The sequence below is a fragment of the Myotis myotis genome, unplaced genomic scaffold (genome assembly GCF_014108235.1).
Source record: "Myotis myotis isolate mMyoMyo1 unplaced genomic scaffold, mMyoMyo1.p scaffold_m19_p_13, whole genome shotgun sequence".
NCBI classification, from domain to species: domain Eukaryota; kingdom Metazoa; phylum Chordata; class Mammalia; order Chiroptera; family Vespertilionidae; genus Myotis; species Myotis myotis.
The window spans coordinates 51,149,500-51,172,965 of NW_023416317.1; the positions used below are offsets into that span (position 1 = coordinate 51,149,500).

The 23,466-nt window shown below is 47.3% G+C and overlaps 1 protein-coding gene across 3 annotated transcripts in view; it reads right to left on the reverse strand.

Annotated features, from left to right (window-relative positions):
* Positions 1-581, reverse strand: part of SCN10A (sodium voltage-gated channel alpha subunit 10) — a 78,791-nt gene extending 78,210 nt beyond the window's left edge. For all 3 annotated transcript variants that reach the window (XM_036333848.1, XM_036333847.1, XM_036333846.1), the window contains exon 1: positions 288-581. In XM_036333848.1, coding sequence (XP_036189741.1) covers positions 288-581 — 294 coding nt within the window. The remainder of the gene's footprint in view (positions 1-287) is intronic.
* Positions 582-23,466: the final 22,885 nt, after the last annotated feature.

A 23,466-nucleotide genomic window follows, 5' to 3' on the forward strand; every position in this document is an offset into this window, starting at 1 on the left:
TCTCTCGAGATCCTTGGCCAGAACTCATCCAAGGGAACAGGCCCTTCCTCTGAAACCTCCACAATAGTTCTCACTGCTTTTGAGGATTCGGGTTTCATTAGCCTCTACCGTAAGTACTATACAGATTCAAAGAGAACGTCGAAGAGGTGAGTTACATTTCTTTCCCATTGACTGAGTCTAGCTGACAACCACATCACCCAAGATGCAGAAGGACTCCCTGGGCTGAGTGGGGACAGAGGCTTCCTCTCCCAGAGCAGAGAACAGCCGTTCCAGCCAGTAGCCCTTACCCTGTGTGCACTGTAGAAGGGGTCCAGATCCTCCAGGGGCTCCCCGACCAGCTCTGCGGGGAGTTCACCATAGAACTTGGGCAGCTGGTTGCAGGCTTTCAAGTCAAGCTGGGGCCGAGGCTTCTCCTCTTGGTCCTTCTGCTTCTGCTTCTGCTTCCACTTGTGCTCACTCTGCTTACCTTTGGCTTTTTTTGCTGCCTGCTTGGCCGCAATTCTCTTTTCAATCTCCACCAGGGACTCCGGAGTGAATCGACGGAAGTTGGTAGTTTCCAGGGACCCAAGGGGGAATTCCATCTTCTCATTCTTCTTTAGGAAGAATTTATACTCTTGTGAGAGTGGACATCACCATAGAGAGGTAACAGTCTGCTCACTGGCCCTCTTCCTCCCATCCCTCCCACCTTTCTTGCTAAACAGCTCCCCACCCACCTCTCCTATTCCTTAACCCTCACTAAGCTCCCCCCAGGACCCTACAGCCCCTGCACTGCTATTAGGGAGGCTGTTTGTTCCATCCTACTCCAGGTACTGCAGGAGTGAGTCTGTGTTCTCCATGAGCTTCTAAGTCATTGCTCCTTCCTCATTTGTAACACACCGCCAACAACAACCACCACCACCACCTACCACTACCACCAACCACAGCCATCACCAACCACCACCAACCACAACTACCACCAACCACCCCCACCACCTACCACTACCACCAACCACAGCCATCATCAACCACCACCAACAACCACCACCACCATCCACTACCACCAACCACAACCACCACCAACCACTACCAACCACCACCACCATCTACTACCACCAACCACAACCACCACCAACCACCACCAACCACCACCACCTACCACTACCACCAACCACAGCCATCATCAACCATCACCCACAACCACCAACAACCACCACCACTACCACCAACCACTACCACCACCACAACCATCACCAACCACCACCAACCACCACCACCAGATTTAGCCATACTGCCTTCTGTCTTCATTTCTATGACTCCTGAGCAATAGGCACTCTCCCACATTCATCAAAGACTTCACTTCATCATCTACTTTACCTTTAGTCTCATCCTACTTTCTGACCACAACCTTATTTTTGTAATTGTTGACACTATTACAGATGATCCCCATTGTCCCCCTCTTTGTCCACCTCCACCCAGCCCCAGCCCTGGCCTTCACCTCGCTGTTGTCTGTGCCCATGGACTATGCATATACATTCTTTGGCTAATCTTTTAAACTGATAAACAAAATAGAACCAGAGGGATGGACACATGGAACAGACTGACAGATTTCAGAGGAGAGGTGGGTGGGGAAGACTGGATAAAAGGAGGTGAAGAGACTGACCACAACCTTCTATTTATTGACATTTTCCATGTTTTCTCCCTCCATGAACTCCAGGCTACTTTTTCTTTGTCCATGGCCGAAGACTTTTTTCCATATTCAGATCAGACCTTATGGTCCCCCATTTGTCCCTTGTCCTTATCCTAAATACCAAGCCTGCATCAACCTACATGAGTCTAATTGAGGTTTCTCTGAATCTGGACTGCTGAGGGGTGAGGGAGAACATCATGCTGCTTGGAAATCATATCATTTCCCTAGGCAGCAGTTTCTTCTAGTCAGATATTTCAAATACTGCTCATCTTTCCTGAGTATTCCCTATTCCTCTTTGTAGAAAGGCAATGACCATGTTCCCTGCTTCATGAAGAAAACAGAACTCCCTTAACATCATGCCCCCCAACCTCCTACTTACCTGACCCCACACCGTCCTTTCCTCCTTCTCTCTTCTCACAACCTGAAAGGTATCTAGCAAGGTGCAAATAGTGCCTGCTACCTTCCTGGGCTTTGCTCAGCTAATTGGGAATCCTTATTTCTGAGTCCATTTCAATGCAGTGGGGAAGGCATGCTCCTTGTGAAGCAGCCATAGTGGACCTATGTATTGTAGAATTGGTCTGGGCTTGGGGTTCACCTCATGGATTGATAGCTGGGGAAGAGCCAATCCAAGCTCAGCCTTGGCTTTGAAACAGTCCACCCACCTGAGTATTTGCAGGTGCATTCTCTCCAGCCCAGGAGCTGTTACTAATAAACCAGCCTCTCTATTTGGTGGACATTCCGCCCTCTCAAGATGAGCCAACAGGGCTATCTGCTTCCCTTTGCCCTCTTAATGTCAGGCAAGAGAGGGTCTTTCCCCATTGCTCCTCTGAAGAGCCTATATCATCCAGAGCCTGCAGGACTCCCTGGAGGAAGATGAAGCAACCCTCATACTAAACTCTGCGGCGGGCAGAGGAGATTAGCTACAGGGTCAGTGCTTTCTTCTCTGCAGTGGGGTCCCTGTCTGGTTCCAGCTCCCTGGAGCCAGACACAGGCCTACAGATATTCCTCCCGCAGCAGCTCCCAGCACTCACAGTGCCTGATCAGTCACAGGGGTTTCCACTCAGAGCCTTCGGAGAGGATATATCTAATCCTGCATTTCCCCCAATGCCTTCTGCAGAATTTTAGTGCACTGCAAATAGGTGGTCTGCGGGATAAACAATACTGGCCAAATCCCTCCCCCTCCCCCCCTTGAAATGCATTTATCAGAAAGGCTGGAAGGCACTAACATGTTTTTCTGTTCTTTTTATTCTATCATGGAGTGCTTTTAAGAAGTGACAGTTATTTCTGGACATGGCAGGCGGCTAAGGAGAAGGCCTCGCTCACTGCAAACACGGCTACACTTAACCATTGAGAGTGTGCTGGAAGCTTGATGCTCTGGTTTGCAGCATATTTGTAAATTTTTGTTCTAAATAAATTCTTTAACTTTTCTAGTTGGTTGCTTTTTCTTCTAATAAAAAGATTTTTCTTTAAAAAAATAATATAAATAAGATTTTGGTTGTTTCTTCAGGTGATTGATTCCTGAGCCATTTTTGCTATTTTATTTTAATCTAAATGTACTAACATTTGAGAGCCTGCTGATGACTTAACAGGCCATGATGATTTTAAAATTGTTCTCTGGGCTCAGTTGGTTGGAGTGTCTTCTTATACACCAAAAAGATGAGGGTTCAGTCCCTGGTCAGGGCATGTATGGAGGCAACAGACCAATGTTTCTCTCACATTGATGTTTCTCTCCCCCCCCCCCCTTCCTCTCTCTCTAAAATAAACAAACATATCCTCAGGTGAGGAGTTTAAAAAATTGTACTCTTGTCCTGTAAGTTTGCAAAATCCTGACCTAACACATGGTCCCTAATGCAGCCAGGCAGGGTCTCTGGGACTCTGGTCCACCATGGTCCACAAAGCCTGGAAGGCACTCCAATGACTCCGTGGAGCACAATGTTCTCAGAAATCCTGCCCCTCCTAGGACTAGTCTGGAAGTAAACAGGATGGCTTGCCACCACAGATGGGTAGAACAGTCTCCCTGGGGCATTTTCTCTACTTGCTCTAGAGAAGCTAGATCTGAAGCTCTTACAACAAGCATCTATTTTCCTAGTTCTCTGCAGTAGCCACTGGCTCTGAGGAAAATGTAGTTTTCTCACCTCTTCTAGTAGCATGATCTCCAAATGCCAATCACCGTCAGTCACAGAGGGAGCAAGTTAAGATGCAGATTCCTGGGCCCCGCCTGCAAAAATGCTCATTTACTGGCCCTGAGGTGAGGGCCAGGAAGCTGCATCTTAAAAATATATTTTTTTATTAATTTCAGAGAGAGGAAAAGAGAGGGAGTTAGAAACATCAAAGATGAGAAAGAATCATTGATCAGCTGCCTCATGCACGCCCCTTATTGGGGGCTGAGCCCACAAGCCAGGCATGTGCCCTGACCGGGAATTGAACCATGGCCTCCTGGCTCACAGGTCGATGTTCAACCACTGAGCCACGCTGGCTGGGCAGGAAGTTGATTTTTTATGAGCTCATTGCAGAAGCTGCTGAAGGTGTTCTACCTTTGAGAGGCACTGGAAGCCTCTGCAACTGTGAATATGAGGAAGAGTACAGGTCAGGGTTAGAGGATCAGGGCAGGAGAGGTGACCTACTCCCGCAGCTCCAGAGCTCTGGGGAAAGCCCTCCTGGATTCTGGGGACAGGTCACAAGTTAATGTTGGCTGTGTTAGGGAAGAAGAGGCCCAGCACCAAATGGTGGGTTCTTGCTGAGTGATCATTCCAAGGATGATCACACACACACACACACACACACACACACACATCTGAGTGACTCTTCAGACGTGTGTGTGTGTGTGTGTGTGTAAATATATTGTTATTGATTTCAGAGAGAGGAAGGGATAGGGAAAGAGAGATAGAAACATCAGTGATGAGAGAGAATCATTTATTGGCTGCCTTCTTTAGGCCCCACACTGGGGACCAAGCCCACAACCTGGGCATGTGTCCTGGCTGGGAATCAAACTGGTGACCTCTTGGTTCATGGAACAACACTCAAGCCAACTGGTCCACATTGGCTGGACTAGAAGGTATTTTCTTACATATGAGAGAAATAAGAAGTATTAGGGTGTGTGCTTACTTTAGGTTATAAAGATATTAATTGAACTAAACAAGCTTGTCTCTGAGTCTTTTGATTCCATACCCAATGTTCTCCCATTTCTGGGATGGGTCTGGCTGGCTGGCGCAGCTCTGGAACCTACTGACTGGGGGCATCCTTGGAGAACTCTGGGAAGTGAGTGAGGCAGGGACTGAACTGAATACATTCAGATCTGGTGAGGCTTCAAGAGACCTCAGAGAACAGCCTCCTTGTCTTAAATAGCTCACTGAGACTTAGAATCCAAGAGAAGACTTTATCCACTATTGTAGCATCTGGTTCAGACACGATGTGGGCAAACAGGAAATTATTGTGTTTCCAGAGCCTGAGTAGTAGGTGCAAGTGTTGGCTCCCCCATCCATTGTAGGATGACATCTTCTCATGCTCTCATCAACTTGTATACAACCAAAGCTATCATTTCATGCAGGTGATCCTAAATCTGGACCTTTCTTCTGAACTCCAGACCCACTAGTCCAATGCCTTTGTACAGATGAAGTACAGTCAATGCCTATTGAATGCTTCATGAATACCTCAAAACCATTTCTCCCATGATCACTCTATCTTCTCCCATCCCAACTTCTCCTCCTCCTATGTTACTTATGTCAATAAATTGAATAACCATTTTTCTAAGGTGGAAACTTAGGGGTCCACCTTTATGCCTCTGTCTATGTCATTTCCTCCCTTATGCCAGACACGTCTTAGTTTCCATGGGTATAGCAGTAAATAGGCTACAGACTCATAACCTTTGGGTTATGTAGCTCTGAGTCTAAGTAAACTTTTCTGGCCAGCTTTCCAGGCAGACACTTTCCAGAGGAGAAAAAGATTTAAGTTATGATGATGACATGAGTAGTCTGGAATCACATTTGAAACACAAATTTAAATTTGTATCTCCAGTCTAGGCCTTTCAACTACATTCCAAATTCTTATAGTCAACTGTCTGCTCACTATCCCTCACCAGGATGTCTATAGAGCCTATTAATTTCTTTACCCCAACTGTGCTCTTCCCTTAGTCATCTTTATTTCAATAAATCAAGAACTTCCGGCAGTTCAAGCCCCAGTTCTTGAAACTTTGGAACTAGACATTACTTCTCTCTCTCTCTCTCTCTCTCTCTCTCTCTCTTTCTCTCTCTCTCTCCTCACATTTGGTCCTTCAGAAAATTCTCATGACCCTGCTTCTGAAATCTAGCTGTCTACTTCTCATCACAGCCACTGCTACCATAGTTCGACTCACCCTCATATCCTGCCTGGGCTATTAGTGTATGTTCTGAACATATCTCATGGCTAGCATTCTCTCAAATCCTTGCAGCCTATACACTTTGAAGTAGTAAGAATGGTCTTTTAAAAACCAGGCCTGGGGTGGGACAGGGACTGGGAGGAGGTGGGCAAGGGGAAGAATTGGGGGACATCCGTAATACTGTCAACAATACAAAATGCCTTGAAGTATGTTCCCATAAAGTTAATCTTTGAGCTCATCTCATATCATTCTCTTTCTTGCTCACTGGAACCTGGTCCCCACAGGAACCACCTTGCTGTTTTTTGGACACACCAAGCACACTCTTGCCTCAAGCATTTTGTACTTGCTATTCTCTCTGCCTGGTATTCTCTGCCCATTAATAACCACATGGTTCATTCAAATATCAGCTTGTTAGAGAAGCCTCCCCTGACCATCCCTTCCCAATCAACAGCTCCTGGCCACTCCCTTTACCTTTTTTCATTTTTTTATCTTAACTCCTTTAACGAACTAACATTAGCACTTTATTAGTTTACTATCGATCTCCTTCAACTATAATTTTTGCTTCCTAAAATTATGGATTTTTGTCTCTGGTTAACTGTTCAACTCTTAACATGAGAACAGTGCTTGGCACATACTAGGTCAGTGGTCGGCAAACTGCGGCTCGCGAGCCACATGCGGCTCTTTGGCCCCTTGAGTGCGGCTCTTCCACAAAATACCGGCTCTTCCACAAAATACCGACTTCTGCGCATGGGCCACGAAGTTTCAATCGCACTGTACGTGCGGGCCCACACATGGTATTTTGTGGAAGAGCCACACTCAAGGGGCCAAAGAGCCGCATGTGGCTCACGAGCCACGGTTTGCCGACCATGGTACTAGGTGATCCACAAATATTTGTGTAATAAATGAATGAATAAACTCAAGGGATGCTGAATGTGTATGTATCAGATATTTATGGAACATTGCTGGAGCTTTTCATCTGCTACCAGGATAGGGTTTGGAGAAAACAGGACAGAGAAACTACAAGTACCTGAACTATGAGACCAGGATGGGCAGAAACTGACCATATCCCATGTTACTAAAGAAAATAGCATTTTCTGTTTAATAACAACTTAAGTCTTAGAGTTCCCCAAATCCACCCTGATTGGTAAAGTGTCCTCCAAGGTGAAAGGGGAGAGTGCTTAGGTGCTCTAGTTCATGGAGTGAGTTAGCTTCAGCACTAGGGTTACTGATAATAGAATCAAATGTCCCTGTTTGGGAGGATGTGACCAGACAAGACGTAGAAAAAAGTCTTTGAGATGTCAGCATTATAGTCAGGGACGTCTCGCTGAGCTGTCTGTTGTCCTGAAATTTTAACTGTGAGGCTTCTGATAGGGGCATCAGGGCACTGGACATGTCAGCAAGCTGCCCAGAGAAGAGAGAGGATTTGAAGTAGCTATGCCACTGGGAAAGTGCAATGAGCTGTTTGTGGTGATGAAAGTGAGACCACACTATCCATAATCCTGCCCGGACGTCAGATATTGAGCCTTAGCTATCTGTAGCACCAGGAAAATATCACTGAGCCATCTTAAAGTTGAATAGTCCTGACTTGCCTCTGGTGCTAAAGGCAGGAAGCTAGGGGAATCCTGGCTGAACATAGTTTACCTTCGAGTGATCCAGAGATAATAGCCAGCTAGTCTGTTGTCCAGGGATGGGATGTAACCAAGGTGCTTACAGTGTGGAGGAAAGTGCACGGTCTGTCTGTGGTTCTGAAAGAGCCAGGTAGTGTCCGGGATGGCTATCAGCTGTCCGAGGTGCTGAACAGGAGCTGCTGGGGATGGATGGGAGCTGAGTGGGAATGGTTTTTTCTGTGAGGCTTGGTGGGGAGCTGATCTGTTTGTAGTGCTGAGTGAGTGTGCAGGCTGAAGTGCTGAGAATAACAGTTGCTGTAGGCGTTAAAGTTGAAGAAATAAGTAATTCAAGGAAGAAAGGAATTTGACAGTTTGGGAAAGACCCTAAAAGGCATTTAATCTAAGCATCTCTGCCCACCAGAATGAAGATCCAAAGTCAAAGAGGAGGAAGGCATTTCTTTCTCCGGGGTCTCTGCCTCCCTCCCCTCTCTCTGAACCCACTGAAAATGAGACCATAAGGAGGGAACATATTCCCTACGGAAGAAAGCAAGTTCCTCACCACATGATCTGGGAATGTTATGGAGCCAGAAACTCAGGATGGTTGATTGAGTCAGATCTAGAGACTTTGAGTTATAATTATTCAGAAAACCCAGAGAAGTCGTGTGATTTTATCAAAATAGTACTGGGCTTAGTGACAGGGAACTTGAATTCTGACTTTAACTAGGTTTTTTAATTCAATTCTCTGAGTCTCACATCTTTGATTTATAAACTGAAGATGATAACATCAGCCCTGCTAATTTGACACTGTTGTTGGGAGAATCAAATAATGTACGTGAAAGCATTTTGTAAGCTAAGTGCTGTACAAATGCACAATATAGACTTTAATATTTCCCATTATGCATGCGATTTAATAGCCAGTAGCCACTTAGCCTATTTCAATTCCACATCACTAACTCTCAGCATATAAACTAAATAAACATGTGAGATCATTTACAATTAAACACAATATAAAAAACTCATAATGTTTCCACTTTCTCCATCCCCCATTTTTGGTGTGATACTTTTGAATATGGTGCAGCTGCTCAAAATAAAAGTGTTTATTTAATGAGGTGATACAAATTATAATAGATTCAAGAATTTGAATGGGATCCATGCTGTGGATAAGAGTTATTTAAAACATACAGAATCTACTTCCATTCTCCTATTCTCAATTACCCCCCCCCCAACAGAATTCCTGTTCTATTCAACAGGATCCCATTAAAATATATCACTAACAGACCTCCAGAATTTGTGGGGGAGAGAGCCTGACAAGCACTGTGGGCAGGTTAAAACGGTGGCTTAACATGCCCAGGTATATTTAAGAAAGCCGAAGATTTTGTAAGGATAAAGTGCAAGCTTCAACAAGAATATTGAAATCACCATATAGACAATTCTTTGCCATTGGTAAAGCCCTGATGGACAGTAGAATTTAGGTAATTTCATCATTGCTTAAGGATTTTAGGGATACTAGGGTCCCCTAGCATCAGATTTAACTAGATGACATAATATCACAAAGAACACACATGACAAATGCATCTTTTAATACGTGTTATTACCCCGCAACACACTCTAATATGTCTCCCCCAGCCCCTTTCACCAAAGCTTTTATAAAGTTGCAAATGACCTCCAGGGTGCCAAATACAGACAGACTTTAAAATCTTAACTTACTTGACTTAACAGCAGGATTTGACACAGTTGGCCACTATATTTTTATTAACATCCTCTCTCTTTGTTCCATCTGAAACTTAATTGAAGGCTTTTTTTGGTGGGGAGGGGTCTGGCCATTAAATATTGGGGCTTCTTGGAGTTCTGTGCTAACCTTCTTCTACATCCCCTCTCATGGAAATCTAATCTTCTTCCATGGTTTCAACTTTCACTCAAACTTCTCTTCTGTGCCAGACCTGCCTACCTCCCTGTTCTTTTGGATATTCCTCCATCTAATTTAACCCCCCCCCCCGGTCCCCTATTTTGTTAAGTTGCACCATCAAGCATCATAAACCCATAGACTCTCTCTCTCCCTCAATCTCTCATGTGCTCCAACCACCAGGCCACAGCCATCTCTTATCTGGCTGGCCTCTATGCTTGCTTATTGACTGGTCTCTCTGCATCCTCTGTTTTGCCTACATACATAGCAACCAATATCTCACTCCTCAGAAGAAACCTTTCAAAGACTTCCCAAGCTCTTCAGACAATGTCTAAATTCATTCGCATGGCACATGAGGCCTAGCATGATCTGGTCGCCACCCATCACCTCCTCCTCCATCACTCTTGCCCTGTTTACCTCCCAGTAGCTACCCTCATCTTCTTTCAGTTACTCAAATTCACCAAGTTTTTTTTCTGCTTTGGTAGATTCACACATGCATTTTTTTTTTGATAAAACCTTTTCCATCCCTTTCCCCTGACTGGCTTATATTTTTCCTTCAGTTTAGTTTAAATATCACTTCTTCAGAGGAGCATTTCCTGGGCTGGACTGATTTTTTCTTGGCAACTCATGGGCACAGCAGCCTGTACTGTCATGGTGGCCCTTTATGTCAACAATGATCTCTCCAGTGGATGCTCCTATGCTAGAAATAAGCTCCCTGAAGCCACATCCATTCCCCTGTAGTATCCTTAGCACCTTGGACAATGTGACATGTGTGTTTGATAAATACTTGTTGTGAGTGAATGATGGTGGCTCTCTAAGAGACAGGCTATTTAGAGGAGCATCATGAATGTAATTATTCAGTCCAGAGTTTCTGTTGCCAGTGAAAAAGATGGTCCCTACTTCCCAAGATGCTGAGCATGACTGCGTTTCTCTGCAGTAGAAAGAGAAGCCCGGGGCTGTACATGGAGGAGAGAAGACTGAAATGGGGGAGAAGATGACTGAAGGAGAATTCGGCAACCATTACTAAGAGAGAGTCTTTGCAATGCAATGAAAATAACTACAATTTGGGAGGGAGGAGGCCTGGTTCAGCCCTGAACCTTCTTCTTACTTGTTTCCAGATGTTGAGTGTTTGTTTTTTCTCTGAGAAGCAGTTAGCATACAGGAAGTTGAGAAAGTGCTCTGAGGCGACATGTAAGTTCTGGTTCCTTGTGAATCTGGAAGTAATGCTATGGCTTTAACTCCCTTCTGAGTCTGCTTTTCTGAGGCAACGAAAGTTTTGTTAAGAGCTAAGTAGGTTTCCTGAAGACAGGTTGACTTTGCAATAGCAAACATCAGGGCTGGGTTGGATCATGCACCTGACAGAAGGATGTCTCTCTAACATAATTGGAAAGTTGCCTTTTAGATGCCATAAAAGGGCTGGGGACTAAGAGGATTGCCCTTCACACTTATTCTGGTTCTTGACTCCCCAGGGAATGAGAAGCAACAGATCTGTGTTCTCTTAGCTACCGTCAAATGCGAACATAGCCTGTGTCTTTCAGGTTCAAGGGCTTCTGTTTTGAAACTGCCAGAGCCTGGAAGTGCCCCACTGAGCTGCTGGAGGTTGTGGGGTTAGCTCTTCCTCATCCCATCAAATGCCCCAAAATGCTTTTATTCTCAGTAATTGCTGAAGGCCTACTGTGCATTTACATGGTTGGCCATTGTGGAAGATGGTGTGGTAGAGAGAACAGGGTATAGAGCTAGACATCAGAAGACTGGGGTTCCAGCCACAGGTCTGTGATAAACCACCTTCAGTCTTTGAGTATCTTCTCTCTCTAGATTTTAGTTTTCTCATCTGTACAATGAAGGGGCTGGTTTGCGCTAGACTGAGGCCCTTCCATCTTGACAAGAAGCCATATTCCTTGATTTGGAGGCCTTTGAATGTAGGGAGTGGCTATAGGATTAAGCCTTGGACTGACCTGTGGCAGGGCCACAAACTAGTCTCAGCCTGGAGGGCAGAGCTCTCCTAGCATAATTAAACCTGACCTTGTAGCCCTCCCTAATTCCTTCCTAAGTAGCTAATGGGCTGTGGGAGGTGCAGCAAGTGTTGTCAAAACAAGAACCTTTGTATACATGTTAATCTACCCTTGTTTTAATCAGGCTGTATAAAATAAACACCCTGTATGGGCTCTGGATCACTGTCTCCATCAGAGGACAGCTGTCCCACCTGGGCCCAGCTTTTTTCTCTGTCTCTGTGTCTGTCTCTTTCATTTTTCTCAATCCCCAGCCACCCCTACTCAGGAACTGGACTGCTCTCTAGCCACACTGCACGTGGAAAAGAGAGAAATGTTTATATTTGAGTCTTCTTGGGGAGAAAAGAAACCCTTACTTTGAGGAAAAGAAAAAAACTCACTTGTGTGATTCTGACCATGGAGGGTTGAGCAATAAAGACAAATGCCTCAGGCACTGAAAAAGGCAAGGGTCAACCTGGCTGAGAGAAGCTGGGAGGGCTCGCTGGAGGAAGCTGGGCGTGGAGTGCATGAGTCATGGTCCGGATGTCACACACTTGGGCTTTGAGAGGCACAGCGCACCCTGGGCTCTGGGACCCTACTGGATGTGCAGTCCATGCCCACACCAAAGGCACCCACCGGGGCACCTTCTCTCTGTGTCTGACCTTGGTTGAATACCTCCTAAAAGCAGGGGCACCTATATGGGGCCTGTTTCCATGAGGCAATTCTATGGTTGTTAATCTTTTTCTTAAACATTAATTATTCTAGAGCCAAATATGTTTCTCATGAACAATAAACCTTCTTTTTCTTTTTTAAGTTCCCAAAGGAAAATATGCAAATTCTGACGGATAGAAAGGCGTTTTGGACAAGGTCCTCAGGCAATAGCATTGTGAGTATTATGTAAATGCCAAGCAATATAATTCCACCCATCAGTTCATTCCAGGGAAGCAGAAGGGACTCAGACAATCAGGGCTGCCGCACAGATCCTGGCGTTGAAAGACTGTCTCTTGTCCACAATTCACAATCTGATTCAGACCTCAAATTCTGCTTCCAAATGGCAAATTTTTGACAAAAAATAGTATCTCCTTTTAGGCCACTGCTTACATGTCACGCCCTCGGAGAAGGCTTTCTTGATCTTGACTTTCTAAATTAGGCGCCTTCAAGATGATCTCCCAAAGAATCCTGTTCTTTCCTGACATGTATCACAGCTGATAATTACATGTATTTGTCTGTTTGCATAATATCTGCTTGCCCCACTGGACTCTAATTCCTGTGAGGGCAGAAACAAATTTATTCTGTCCCCAGGTCTGTGCCCCCTGACCCTGTACCTGGCACAGTGCCTAGCATGGAACATTGTCATTAGGTCAAAATGGAATCTTGGTGAGATAATCCCATTTTAGAAATAATGTAGCATAGTCTTAGCATTTCAGATCTTTCAAAATGCATTGGGAGAGTGAGTCTACATGGGAGCCCTCTAAATCTTTTTAGCGCACTCTTACACTTATCACCTCTCTCCTCCAATAACCGGGTTAAAGCCAATGTGTAGACAGGCAGCATGGTGTCATGGTTAAGTTCTTGGATTCTGGAGCCAGACCAGCTGGATTTCCACCCCCATCCTACAAATTATTAGCTGTGGGACATTGGAAAGTTCACTTGACGTCTCTGATTTCAGTTTTCTCATCTATAAAACAGGCATAATAATAGGACTCTGAGGCAGCCATGAGCATGAAATGAGTGCTTAGAATAATGCTCATGCATAGTGCTTAGGACAATGACTTAGAGCATAAGAAGCCTTATATTAACTTTGCTGTTAATGTCATTCCTGAGGGAACATAACAATTAAGTGTTCGGCCCAGAGTGCTCTACAATCTGTCCGATGTCACATCAAACCATACCGTCTTCCCTGAAGGACAGCTACCTCCAGTTGGCAGGTAAAGAATCTGAGACCCTGGTGGATAATGGGTCTTGCCCAAGAACTCCAGCTGGAAGAGGCAGCGAGCTGGGACTTGGTGCTCGCCCTACTCCAGCACCAATGCCATGTTTCCCCAGGATTCTCTTTCTCCTCCTCTCATACTGATTTCCCATGAAGCTAAGATTGGAATAGACTAGGGTAGGAGATCCAGAGTAGTGTTGGGACCAGCACCGAACCAGGGGGCTAACCAGGACATTCTGAGCTGTCCCTGCAATGAACCCATTTCTACAGATAAGGAACTAACCCTTGAGGCTGGCTTAGCCCAGGTCGTAGTCTATTGGAAACCTAAGTCCTTACTCTTATCTTTTTTGTCCAGAAGGTGAAGAATAAAAGTATTAGCACTGATTAACTTTTGAGTGGTATTATTGGTGATGTCTTTAAAATAGAGGGACAATATATATACACAAAATGCATAAAGTGCACTAATATTTAAGGTTATACTTTGGTTTTTTTTTAACATATGCAAACACCTATATAACTACCACCAAGACCAAGATATTAAACATTTCCTGCACCTCAGAAGAAACCCCGCCCCCATGCCCCTTCCCAGAGGCCAACTTGCCTCCTCCATGGAGATAACCATTAGTCTGATTTCTGTCATCAGAGTCAGCACTTTCTCGGTGTCTCTAATTCTTTGCCTATGTCACTGTGCCCAGTGCACAGTAACCTTCCCTTTCTTCTCCATTTATCTAACCCACCCACTGCTCAAGGCCTTCCTCAACTCTCCTCTCCCTAAAGCATCCCTGACTTGGCCTGCTGGTCAACTCTATGAGCACCTCAAAACCATCATCATCATCATCATCATCATCATCACAATACTATGATTCACTCCACCTCTTTTGCCCTAGGACTGTGTTTAATGCAAGGTCAAGTTCACACCTGGTGATGCATTTGTTTTGGGCCCCTCCCTACAGAGTGTCAACAAAACATCTCCAACAGGGACCGGGGGAACACTAACAATTATGGGCAGGGGACCTTGTGCCAGTAACCAGCTCTTCAGGGCCTTGAATGAGTTACTGAAACTAAAACTCCAGGTCTGTTTCTTTATCTATACAATTAAATAAATAATAATAGGAGCAGTAGCTAATAGGTTGGGCTAAGCCCTTGCATCCCCCTGTTTAAACCTCTCAATCATCTTGGGAAACAGGTATTATCATGGCCATTTTGCTGTTGAGGAGATAACAGGATGGGGAGAGTTGCTTAACACACGAATGAATAGCACAGCTGGACACTAACCAAGATCCAGGCCAATCCACAGGCGTGTGCTCCTAGCCACTGTCCTCTGTACCTGGCTGTGGCCACTGTGACCTCTTCCTGCCCTTCTGGAAGAGAGGATCCAGGACACCAAGCCGTAATGCTTGTTCAGGAAGCACGTATAGCTACTATGCACAAAGTTTTGATGGGAGCATAAAAATCAAGGGGACTCATCAAGTCACATGCCAGTGGGGAAGAGAGACGAATAGAAGCCCCCTCTAACAGGAGGCGTGCGCCATGCAAATGAACATGGATGTAGAGGTGAGGCAGAAGCAGGGGAAGGGAGAGAGGGCAGTAGGCCTTGTGGGAGAAGGTGGTCCAGCCAGGACTTTGGAGGACGGGTACCATCGGAGCAGGTAGGGAGTACGCAGAACAGGCAATCACAGTGGAGGAAGGATGCCTGAGAAAGGACACAGCCATCCCCAAGTGGAAAGGAGTGGTGTTTCTTTCATGGGCTCAGAAAGAAGGCAGGCAAAGGATCCAGGCACATGGTATTGGTGTGTATGTGGGACCCTAGGATCTGTCTGCGTCTGAGAGCGGGGGAGCTGGTGAGAAACATGGGGCTGCTGCTCAGGAATCTTCTGGACTTGACTGGGCTCTGACACAGGGAATGCCCAACTGTGCACCAGCCCAGGGCCCTGACCACTGATTTCTTATCCAACTCGAATAGCATTTCCTGGGCAATACTTATTTGTGAAAGACTCTTTAGCTGCCATTTACCATTACAGACCATTCTCAGCTTCCTGTTCCATTCCCTTCCGACGATGATTTTCTCAAAGCCATCCTTGCAGATCTGAGTTCTTTCATGTGCCTATGAAAAAAGGCTGATGCCACCTTAAATGTTTATCATGTTCATTCCTACCACTATTACTTGACTGCTAAGTGAATGGACAGGGAACCTGTAAATGCCTTCTGAAGACCACTCCACAATCTTCCTCACATTTAGAGCCAACTTTATACCATTTCAAAACAAATTTTTCCATCAGACTAAAAGCAAGTCCTTTTTCCCCCCATGTCATTTCCACTTTCCTCACACACCATGGGGTAGAAAGCCCAACCTTTTGGCTTCTTACTCAAAACGCATACATGTGGTTGATCCTACCCGCTTCATTTTGCACGTCCAATAAAGCTGACTCAAAGGGCATTTTTAAATTATACAGGAATTTCTCTCTATTTTTATGGCATCAATCAAATCAGGTAATCTTTATAAAAGGAAATAATGATCAAGAATCAAACCTACACTAAGTGCACTTGAGGTAAGGGGGAGGGAGACCCAACAGAGCCAGAAGCACAGACATTCCCCAGTCACTCTAAACGCACATGAACGCCGCACTGCAGCCTGGAACACACCCTCGCTCACCCGGGTTTGTCTTTTCTCACCACAATCTTAAAACAGGGGTTCCTCAAGCCTGGCCAGTGTTGCTCAGTGGTTGAGTGCCGACCTATGAACCAGGAGATCACAATTCAATTCCTAGTCAGGGCACATGCCCGGGCTGTGGGCTCAATTCCCAGTGTGGGGTGTACAGGAGGCAGCCGATCAATGCTTCTCTCATCACTGATGTTTCTATCTCTCTCCCTCTCCCTCTCTAAAATCAATAAAAACATTAAAAACAAACAGGGTTCCTCAACCCTGTTGCTATCAGAATTTTCTGGAGGGCCCTGAAAAAATACAGATTCCTGCCCTAGCCGGTTTGGTTCAGTGGATAGAGCGTCAGCCTGCAGACCAAAGGGTCCCAGGTTTGATTCCGGCCAAGGGCCCATGCCCGGGTTGTGGGCTTGATCCCTAGGAGGGGGCATGCAGGAGGCAGCCAGTCAATGATTTTCTCTCATCATTGATGTTTCTATCTCTCTCTTCCTTCCTCTCTGAAATCAATAGAAATATATTTTTAAAAAATACAGATTCCTAGCTGTCACTCCTAGACATTCAGATTCCGTAGGCTTGCTGTGAAATCCAGGGCTCTGTGCTACTAAAATATCTTCCAGTTTTTTCTGATGTGTGAGCAGGAGCAGAAAGGACCGCCTTCACCCTCACCACCTTCTCTTACAGGAGGACTTGTTGCCTTGAGTTGGGAGCAATGCTCCTCTCTGAAGGCGTGTATCCCCTCCAACCCAAAGGCCCTGGATTCTTTGCTTTCTGTGTCCATGTTGATCTAGTTTGAACATTTTCATCCATATCCCTAGGATGTTTGACCTCTGTTACCACACCTTCGGTAAAATTTCTGAAATCACACCTGTTAACGAAACATCTCTTCCTATCACTGAGACTCTTTGAAGAGAGCAAACTTGACATTGATGTGGTATGTAGAAAGTGAGAGTATTTGGACTTAGCTATCACTTTCCCCCCTTTATCCTTCAGACAAAGGGAAGCAGTGGAGCCTTCTCTATGGATAGATCAAGAGTAATTATTTTTTCTAAGAACTATGGGTGTTTGGGGGCGATCAATGTACTCCAACAGTCTACAAAACATGCTTCCTTTTCAGCTCATAGATAAAACCAGTAATTCTTCCCATATAACCCCAGGCATAGATCTTTCCACCATTAGCCATAGACTGGCCCCCGAGTCCCACAGCCAAACCTTTGCCGCTCAGTCTTGCTTGTCTTCTAGGTGAGAGAGGCTCTCTTCTGTCCCCGCTCGCCTCCAGGGGAAACCATGAGCTCCTGGAACATACGGTCAGCTTACTACTCAAGCATGGCCCGAAGAAGCAGCTCCATCTGACGCCTGTTCTGCTGGGAGCTAGTGAGTGGCTGCGGCAGGGGAAGCCAGTCTGGGACCCCAGTCCTGCAAAGACTTACACTCGCTTGTCCTCCTCAGCGAAGGTGGTGAGGCCTGTCAGATGGGAGCCTTGCCGCCGTTCACAGAACTGCAAGGGTCCGCGCTTCGTTGGGTGCCATTCCCATTTCCCGTCACGAGTCCCACCCTGGCTGCGGGAGCTCCAGAAAGTGCATTCCTTGGATGGAAGCAGGGCGGGGGCTGTGGGGAGAAGCTTATGTGTGATTAGATGGTAAAGTAACAAATGTGATTTTAAATGATCTCCTGGGAAATGCTGAAACCCGAGGAAGCAAAGAAGCTGCACTTAGATAACAACGCCTCCAGCATCCACAAGGTCCCCCCCCCCCCCGCCCCGCCACCACCACCCCCCACCCCCACCCCGCCTGGGCAAGGCTGTCTTGGACGGCCCGACAGGCAGCTTCCTACCCCCGACCCATTCACGGGACGCCTTCCTCGTAGCGAGGTCCTCTTTCCAGAACAAACACGCGTGTTCATGAGAATGTTGCTGTTCCCCTTCCCAACTAAAGTGTAAAACTTTTATTTTGTGCCTCTTGGATACAGTGAATTGAAAAACATATCGGAGTAATTTTCATGTTCTTAAGGCGTACTCAGTAACAGCCAGGTCTTAGGAAATGATAGTTTGAAATGAAATTACATAAATGTCCTAAAACCTCAGCTTCGGTTAAGAGCAGGAGAAAATGCCCCGTCCTCATGGCCACGGGACCCAGAGGGAGGGGACACGGTGCAGAGGGGGCACAGCCCATCTCGCTGCTTCGGTGGCCGCTAGGCTCACTCTGGGCTGGCAGGGAGTGTATATTGCAGAGAGCTGGCTGGATGCTTTATTGCATTATGACTCATTTATTGAAAACCTCCCAAATCCAACAAAAAAACAGCTTCTTCAGGTCAGGATTCGGTTCTTAGGATGTGTTGGCCTGTCCCTGTAGAGACCACAACTTCTGAAGGGGGGGTCAAGGAGGCCCAGCACCCCTGCTCCAAGGCATAGCTCAGTAGCAAGAGTAGAGGCTGGAGGGTTAGAGCACCAGGAAAGCTCCATGGGGGCGGGAGGGGAGGGGAAGGAGGGGAGGGCGGTGCTTCTTCCAATACACTCTACACACAAGGGCTAGAATGTTCTTTATAACAGACGCCTGATCAGAAAATCCTCTGCTGGAAACCCCTGACCGGCTGCCCATTGCCGTTGCAATGGAGGCCCGGATCCCAGCAGCAGCTGATGAGCTAGCTCTCCCCAACATCTCAACTCAGTGGTGACACCCCCCCCCACCCCCCTTTCCAAGACCCAGTGATACTGGGCCACTTTCAGATGCTTGAACATCGCACTCAGTCATCCAACTCGGCGACCTTGAAGATAAATTCTTTCTTGTTTTCTTATATTTAATTTCCTCCTCTTCACTTACTCATTTCTAGTCATCCTTCATTTTTCAGACTAAACATCACTCCCTTGGGAATATATTCCCTGACCCTCCAAACCACGGTAATAAGGAGCTACCATGTCTGTCTGCTGAGCGCTGACCCTCCAAACCACGGTAATAAGGAGCTACCACGTCTGTCTGCTGAGCGCTGACCCTCCAAACCACGGTAATAAGGAGCTACCACGTCTGTCTGCTGAGCGCTGACCCTCCAAACCATGGTAATAAGGACCTACCACGTCTGTCTGCTGAGCGCTGAAGTTACAGAAAGAAAAGATGAAGCCCTGTGCCCATGGAGCTTACCTTCCAGAAGGGGAGGTAGAACATCATGAAAAATGAACGAATGCAAATGTGATGAGATTTATAATAAGAAATGCATATTTGCTCCTTGTCCTTGATCCTGGCACAGAGCTTCTAAATGAGGTGACTTTTGGACCACACCTAAGGATGGGGGCTGGTTGCCAGGAGAACCAACCATGTGATTAGAGGGTGGAACTTCTGGTTACCCTCTGGGACAGTGGGGCATGAGCGGGGGAGCCTGGAATGGATTCAGTCTCCAATGGCCAATGGTTGAATTAACCAGGCCTATGTAATAAAGCCTCCATGAAGCCCCAGAGGACCAGACTTGGGGAGCTTCTAGGTTGGTGAACGTGTGGAGATTTGGGGAGAGTGGCGTGTGCTCGGCCCTCTCCCCATACCCTGCCCTCCACATCTCTTCCATCTGGCTGTTCCTGAGTTATATTCTTTTCTAATAAACTGATCATCTAGAGAATAAATGGGTTCCCTGAGTTCTGTGAGCCACTGTTGGAAATTAATCAAATCTCTCATTTACAGCCAGTTGGGCTGGCGACTGGCATCTGAAGCGGGGGGCTGAGCTCTTAGCTTGTGGAATCTGACACTGTCTCCGGGTGGATAGCGTCAGAATAGAGTTGAATTGTAGGGACACTCAGCTAGAATTGCTTGTTGGATGTGAGGGAACACCCTTCCCCCAACCTCCACACATGCTGGAATTGGGTACACAGGGCACTCTCAGTATAGTAAGGGGACGATTATTTTCCACAAAGCAACATATTTTACAAAGATTTCTTTGGCTCCAGACAACCAGAGAATTGTATGACACCAATTTTATGAGACCAATTTTCACACCCTTTGACTCAACCTCTTCTTTTCATGCTTCACCCCAGAAACTTCTTGTCACGAGTAACAACACCCATTAAAGTCCTCTTCCCCAATAAGTTACAACCTTCCTTCTGTGTTTTAGAGACTACGTCTTGTGCTCATCTCCCTAAGTTGTATTCCTGCTCCTTGAGAAAAGTGGGACGTACTAGACAGCACAGTAGGTCAACAAAGAGCCATGAACTTAGGGTCCATGAACTTAGTCCTGAGTCTCCAGCCCCTGGCACCAGGCCAGTCTAGATAGAAAGGTACTGAGCTAAGACTCATTGAAGGAATAAAGCAATTGTTCCTTTGAATCCACCGGTGGTTTGTCATGCATGGGTTCATCTTTCCTTTGAACACAGATTATGTTTTCGGCTTGCTAGAGTAACAAGCCCCTAGAAGTATAAGGGCTTTATAGCTTAACTTTACCTTTGAATCGTGATACCTGGTGCATAACAGGTTCCTGATTTTCTACGCGGGGAAACAGTAGGCTTAGCGCGGTTGAGTGGCTTCACCAGTGACACCTAGCTATGACATCTGAGGACAAGGATGAGAACTCAAGACTTACTCCAAAGCTCTTGACATCACGAACTCCCCAAATGTGACGGTGCCTTTGGTTACTGCTTTTTGGGTGAGCTGTCTCCTTCCAGGCAATAGCTGTCCCCAGGAGCCTGGCAGATGAGGTGGAAGGGAGAGAATCGTTCCAGTTCCTAGGTCCCTCCACCTTTTCTGCTCCTCCGATCCTGTCATCCATCTCTGTGCCCATGACATGCCCTGGACTCAGTCTGAGAGGGTGAGGAGGGGCCCAGGGCGAGGGTGCTCTGTGGAGTCTGGTCTCCCTGTCAGAACTCCAAGCACCAGGGAAGGCTAGGAGCTCGGTTTCCAGGGCAACCTGCCCACCTGGTTGGTCCCTGCAGCCGCAGTCCCTCTTGGGCGCCTGAAGCAGGGCCTGTGGGGGGCCCGAGCCAGCCCTGTGCCCACGTTGGCCCCCGCCAGGTTCAAACCAGAGGCAGGCTGCTCATTCTGGGCTGGAGCTCTGCCTGACACGGTTCCCATGGGGACGGCTGTGGGCACACGCTGTCTGTGGTCAGATCCCCAGATCCAACCTGCCCTGCAATTTAGGCAGCGCCTCCCGGGCTCAGAGACTTTGGAAGAAAGATTGAATTTCTGGTATCCTAGTCCCTGTCCCCACCCCAACTCCCCCAAAAAGGTAGGTTTAAGAACTTGGGACCGTGGGGCTTTCTGTATCATGTATGGGATTGGGTACACAGGGCACTCTCAGTATAGTAAGGGGACAATTACTATACTATGCCAGGGCCTGGGGAACACCAAAATGACAGAGGCACAGTCCCTGCCCTGAAGAAGAAGAGAGGACAGACCTCGAGCTGATGAGTACAATGCGGCGAGCTCAGCAACCGTGGAACTTGGGACAGGAGACAGGAAGGATTGATTCACTCCAGGCAAGTTTTCTCCAGGCAGAACGGCCTCCTTCCTCATTGCAGCTTTCACAGCTGAGCCGAGGCCCCCGAGTCGCAGGAAGACTTGGAGGATGACTATGTGACTATCACCGGAGGGTGGGTCTGTAAACAAGGCTCCTCCATCTGCCAGGAGCCCCATGTACCAGGGGTGAGGCTGGCGGTGAAAGTGGGAGAGAGATGGGGCGCTGAGACTAGCACCGGAACGTAATTCCTGTGGTTGATCTTCCTCCAGTGCCACCATCCCCTTCTCTTCCCTTGTGAGTACCCTCGGGAGGTGGACTCTGTTTCTCCCTCTCCACCTCCTGACAGCTCATGGCTTAGCAGCCAGGACATGCCAGGCATGTGCCAGGACCTCATCTCAGTCCTGCCACAGCCCTGCTGCCATCTCCATTTCACAGAGGAGGAAATCGAGTCTCAAAGGCATTAAGGCCCGTGCCTGGATCTCAGCACCATCGTAGGGCGGGACTTGAATTAGACAAGTCTATCTCACAACCAGGATGTCAGGAGAGTGAGGGAGGGTCTGGAAAAAGGGACCAGGATTACAGACGGACAGAAGGACAGTCTTGTGGGCTCCAGCAGGAAGGAGAGGGAAGTCGCACAGAGCCAGGGAGATGTTGGGCCTGGTTAAGCCGATGGCAAGGGGAGCCCCTGAAGCAGAGTCTTGAGAGGGCAGGCGGAGTGTGGAGAAGGACAGGGTGGCTGAGCTGGCCCGGTGACTGTTAGAGGGAGTCTCAGAATGGGTTTAAAGGCAGTGCTGAGTGACACTCCACCGGGGACCAGGAGACCCCATCTGTTGTCCTCTGGGTCTCAAGGTCAAAATGGCTGGGGTGTGGGTGAGGAGAAGGTGAGAAAATGGTTTGGAACAATGGTTCTCAAACCTCGAGTGCATGAGAATCACCTGGAGAGCTTGTTAAACACAGATTCCTGGGCCCCACCCTGGGATTCTGATTCCAGAGGTCAGGGGAGGGGTGGGGTTCTCCATTCCTGACAAGCCCAGGGGATGCAGGAGGAGCAGAGGCTCATGGCCACCCCAGCTTTCTGAGGCCTTGAGATGAGCTTCCCCAGCAGACTCCTCTCCCTGTGATGGGTGCTGCTGACTCCGGCAGGGAGAGGGGTCCCTCTCACTCCAGGAGCCACGACTGAGAATGGCTACCGCTCTCAGTCGGCTTTTGTGCCAACTTTACAGATAATAAACCTGGAGGTCAGGGCGGGGATCCCAGTGGTTACAGCTAATAAGTGCTGAAGCCAAGACTAAATCCAGGAGCTTCGCTGAGACCCAAGAGGAGGAGGCCCTCCAGGACCTGCAGCGCCCACTGCACGGCGAGAAGGTGGAACAGGGTATTTGGGAGGCCTGGCGCTCTGCAGGCATGAGAGGCATGGACCCACCTCCCACCCAGAACTCCTTAGACAGGAAGGTCACTGGGATGAGAGAGGCACTCTGCCTCGGGGACAGAGTCACCTGGGAGGAAATGGGTTCATACCATGACTCTTCCCCTTGGGGTTCAAACGTACCAGGCCACACACGGACCACGTACAGTGAACATCATTGGGATCCCTGAACTTTGCATGAGCAGGCGGCACTAGGAAAGAAAGACGCCCTCACAGAGAACAGAACAGAGCTTGGAGCCACGTGGATTTGAATACTAAAGGAGATGGGAGTTTATTCTCCACCTCAAGCTCCGGGTCACAATAGGATCGGATGGGGGCAGTGCTGGCAGGAGACACGTGTATTATCGCTCACATTCTCTGTGAAATAGATTCCATTCATTTAAATGACAATTGTTTTTTAGAGTCATAATTGAGACCTGTTTTCATCATTTCAAAGTTAAGAGGGGGGAAAAATCAGGTAGAAGAAAAGATGCCTAAATTCAGCACCAGCAACGAGATCTGAAGGC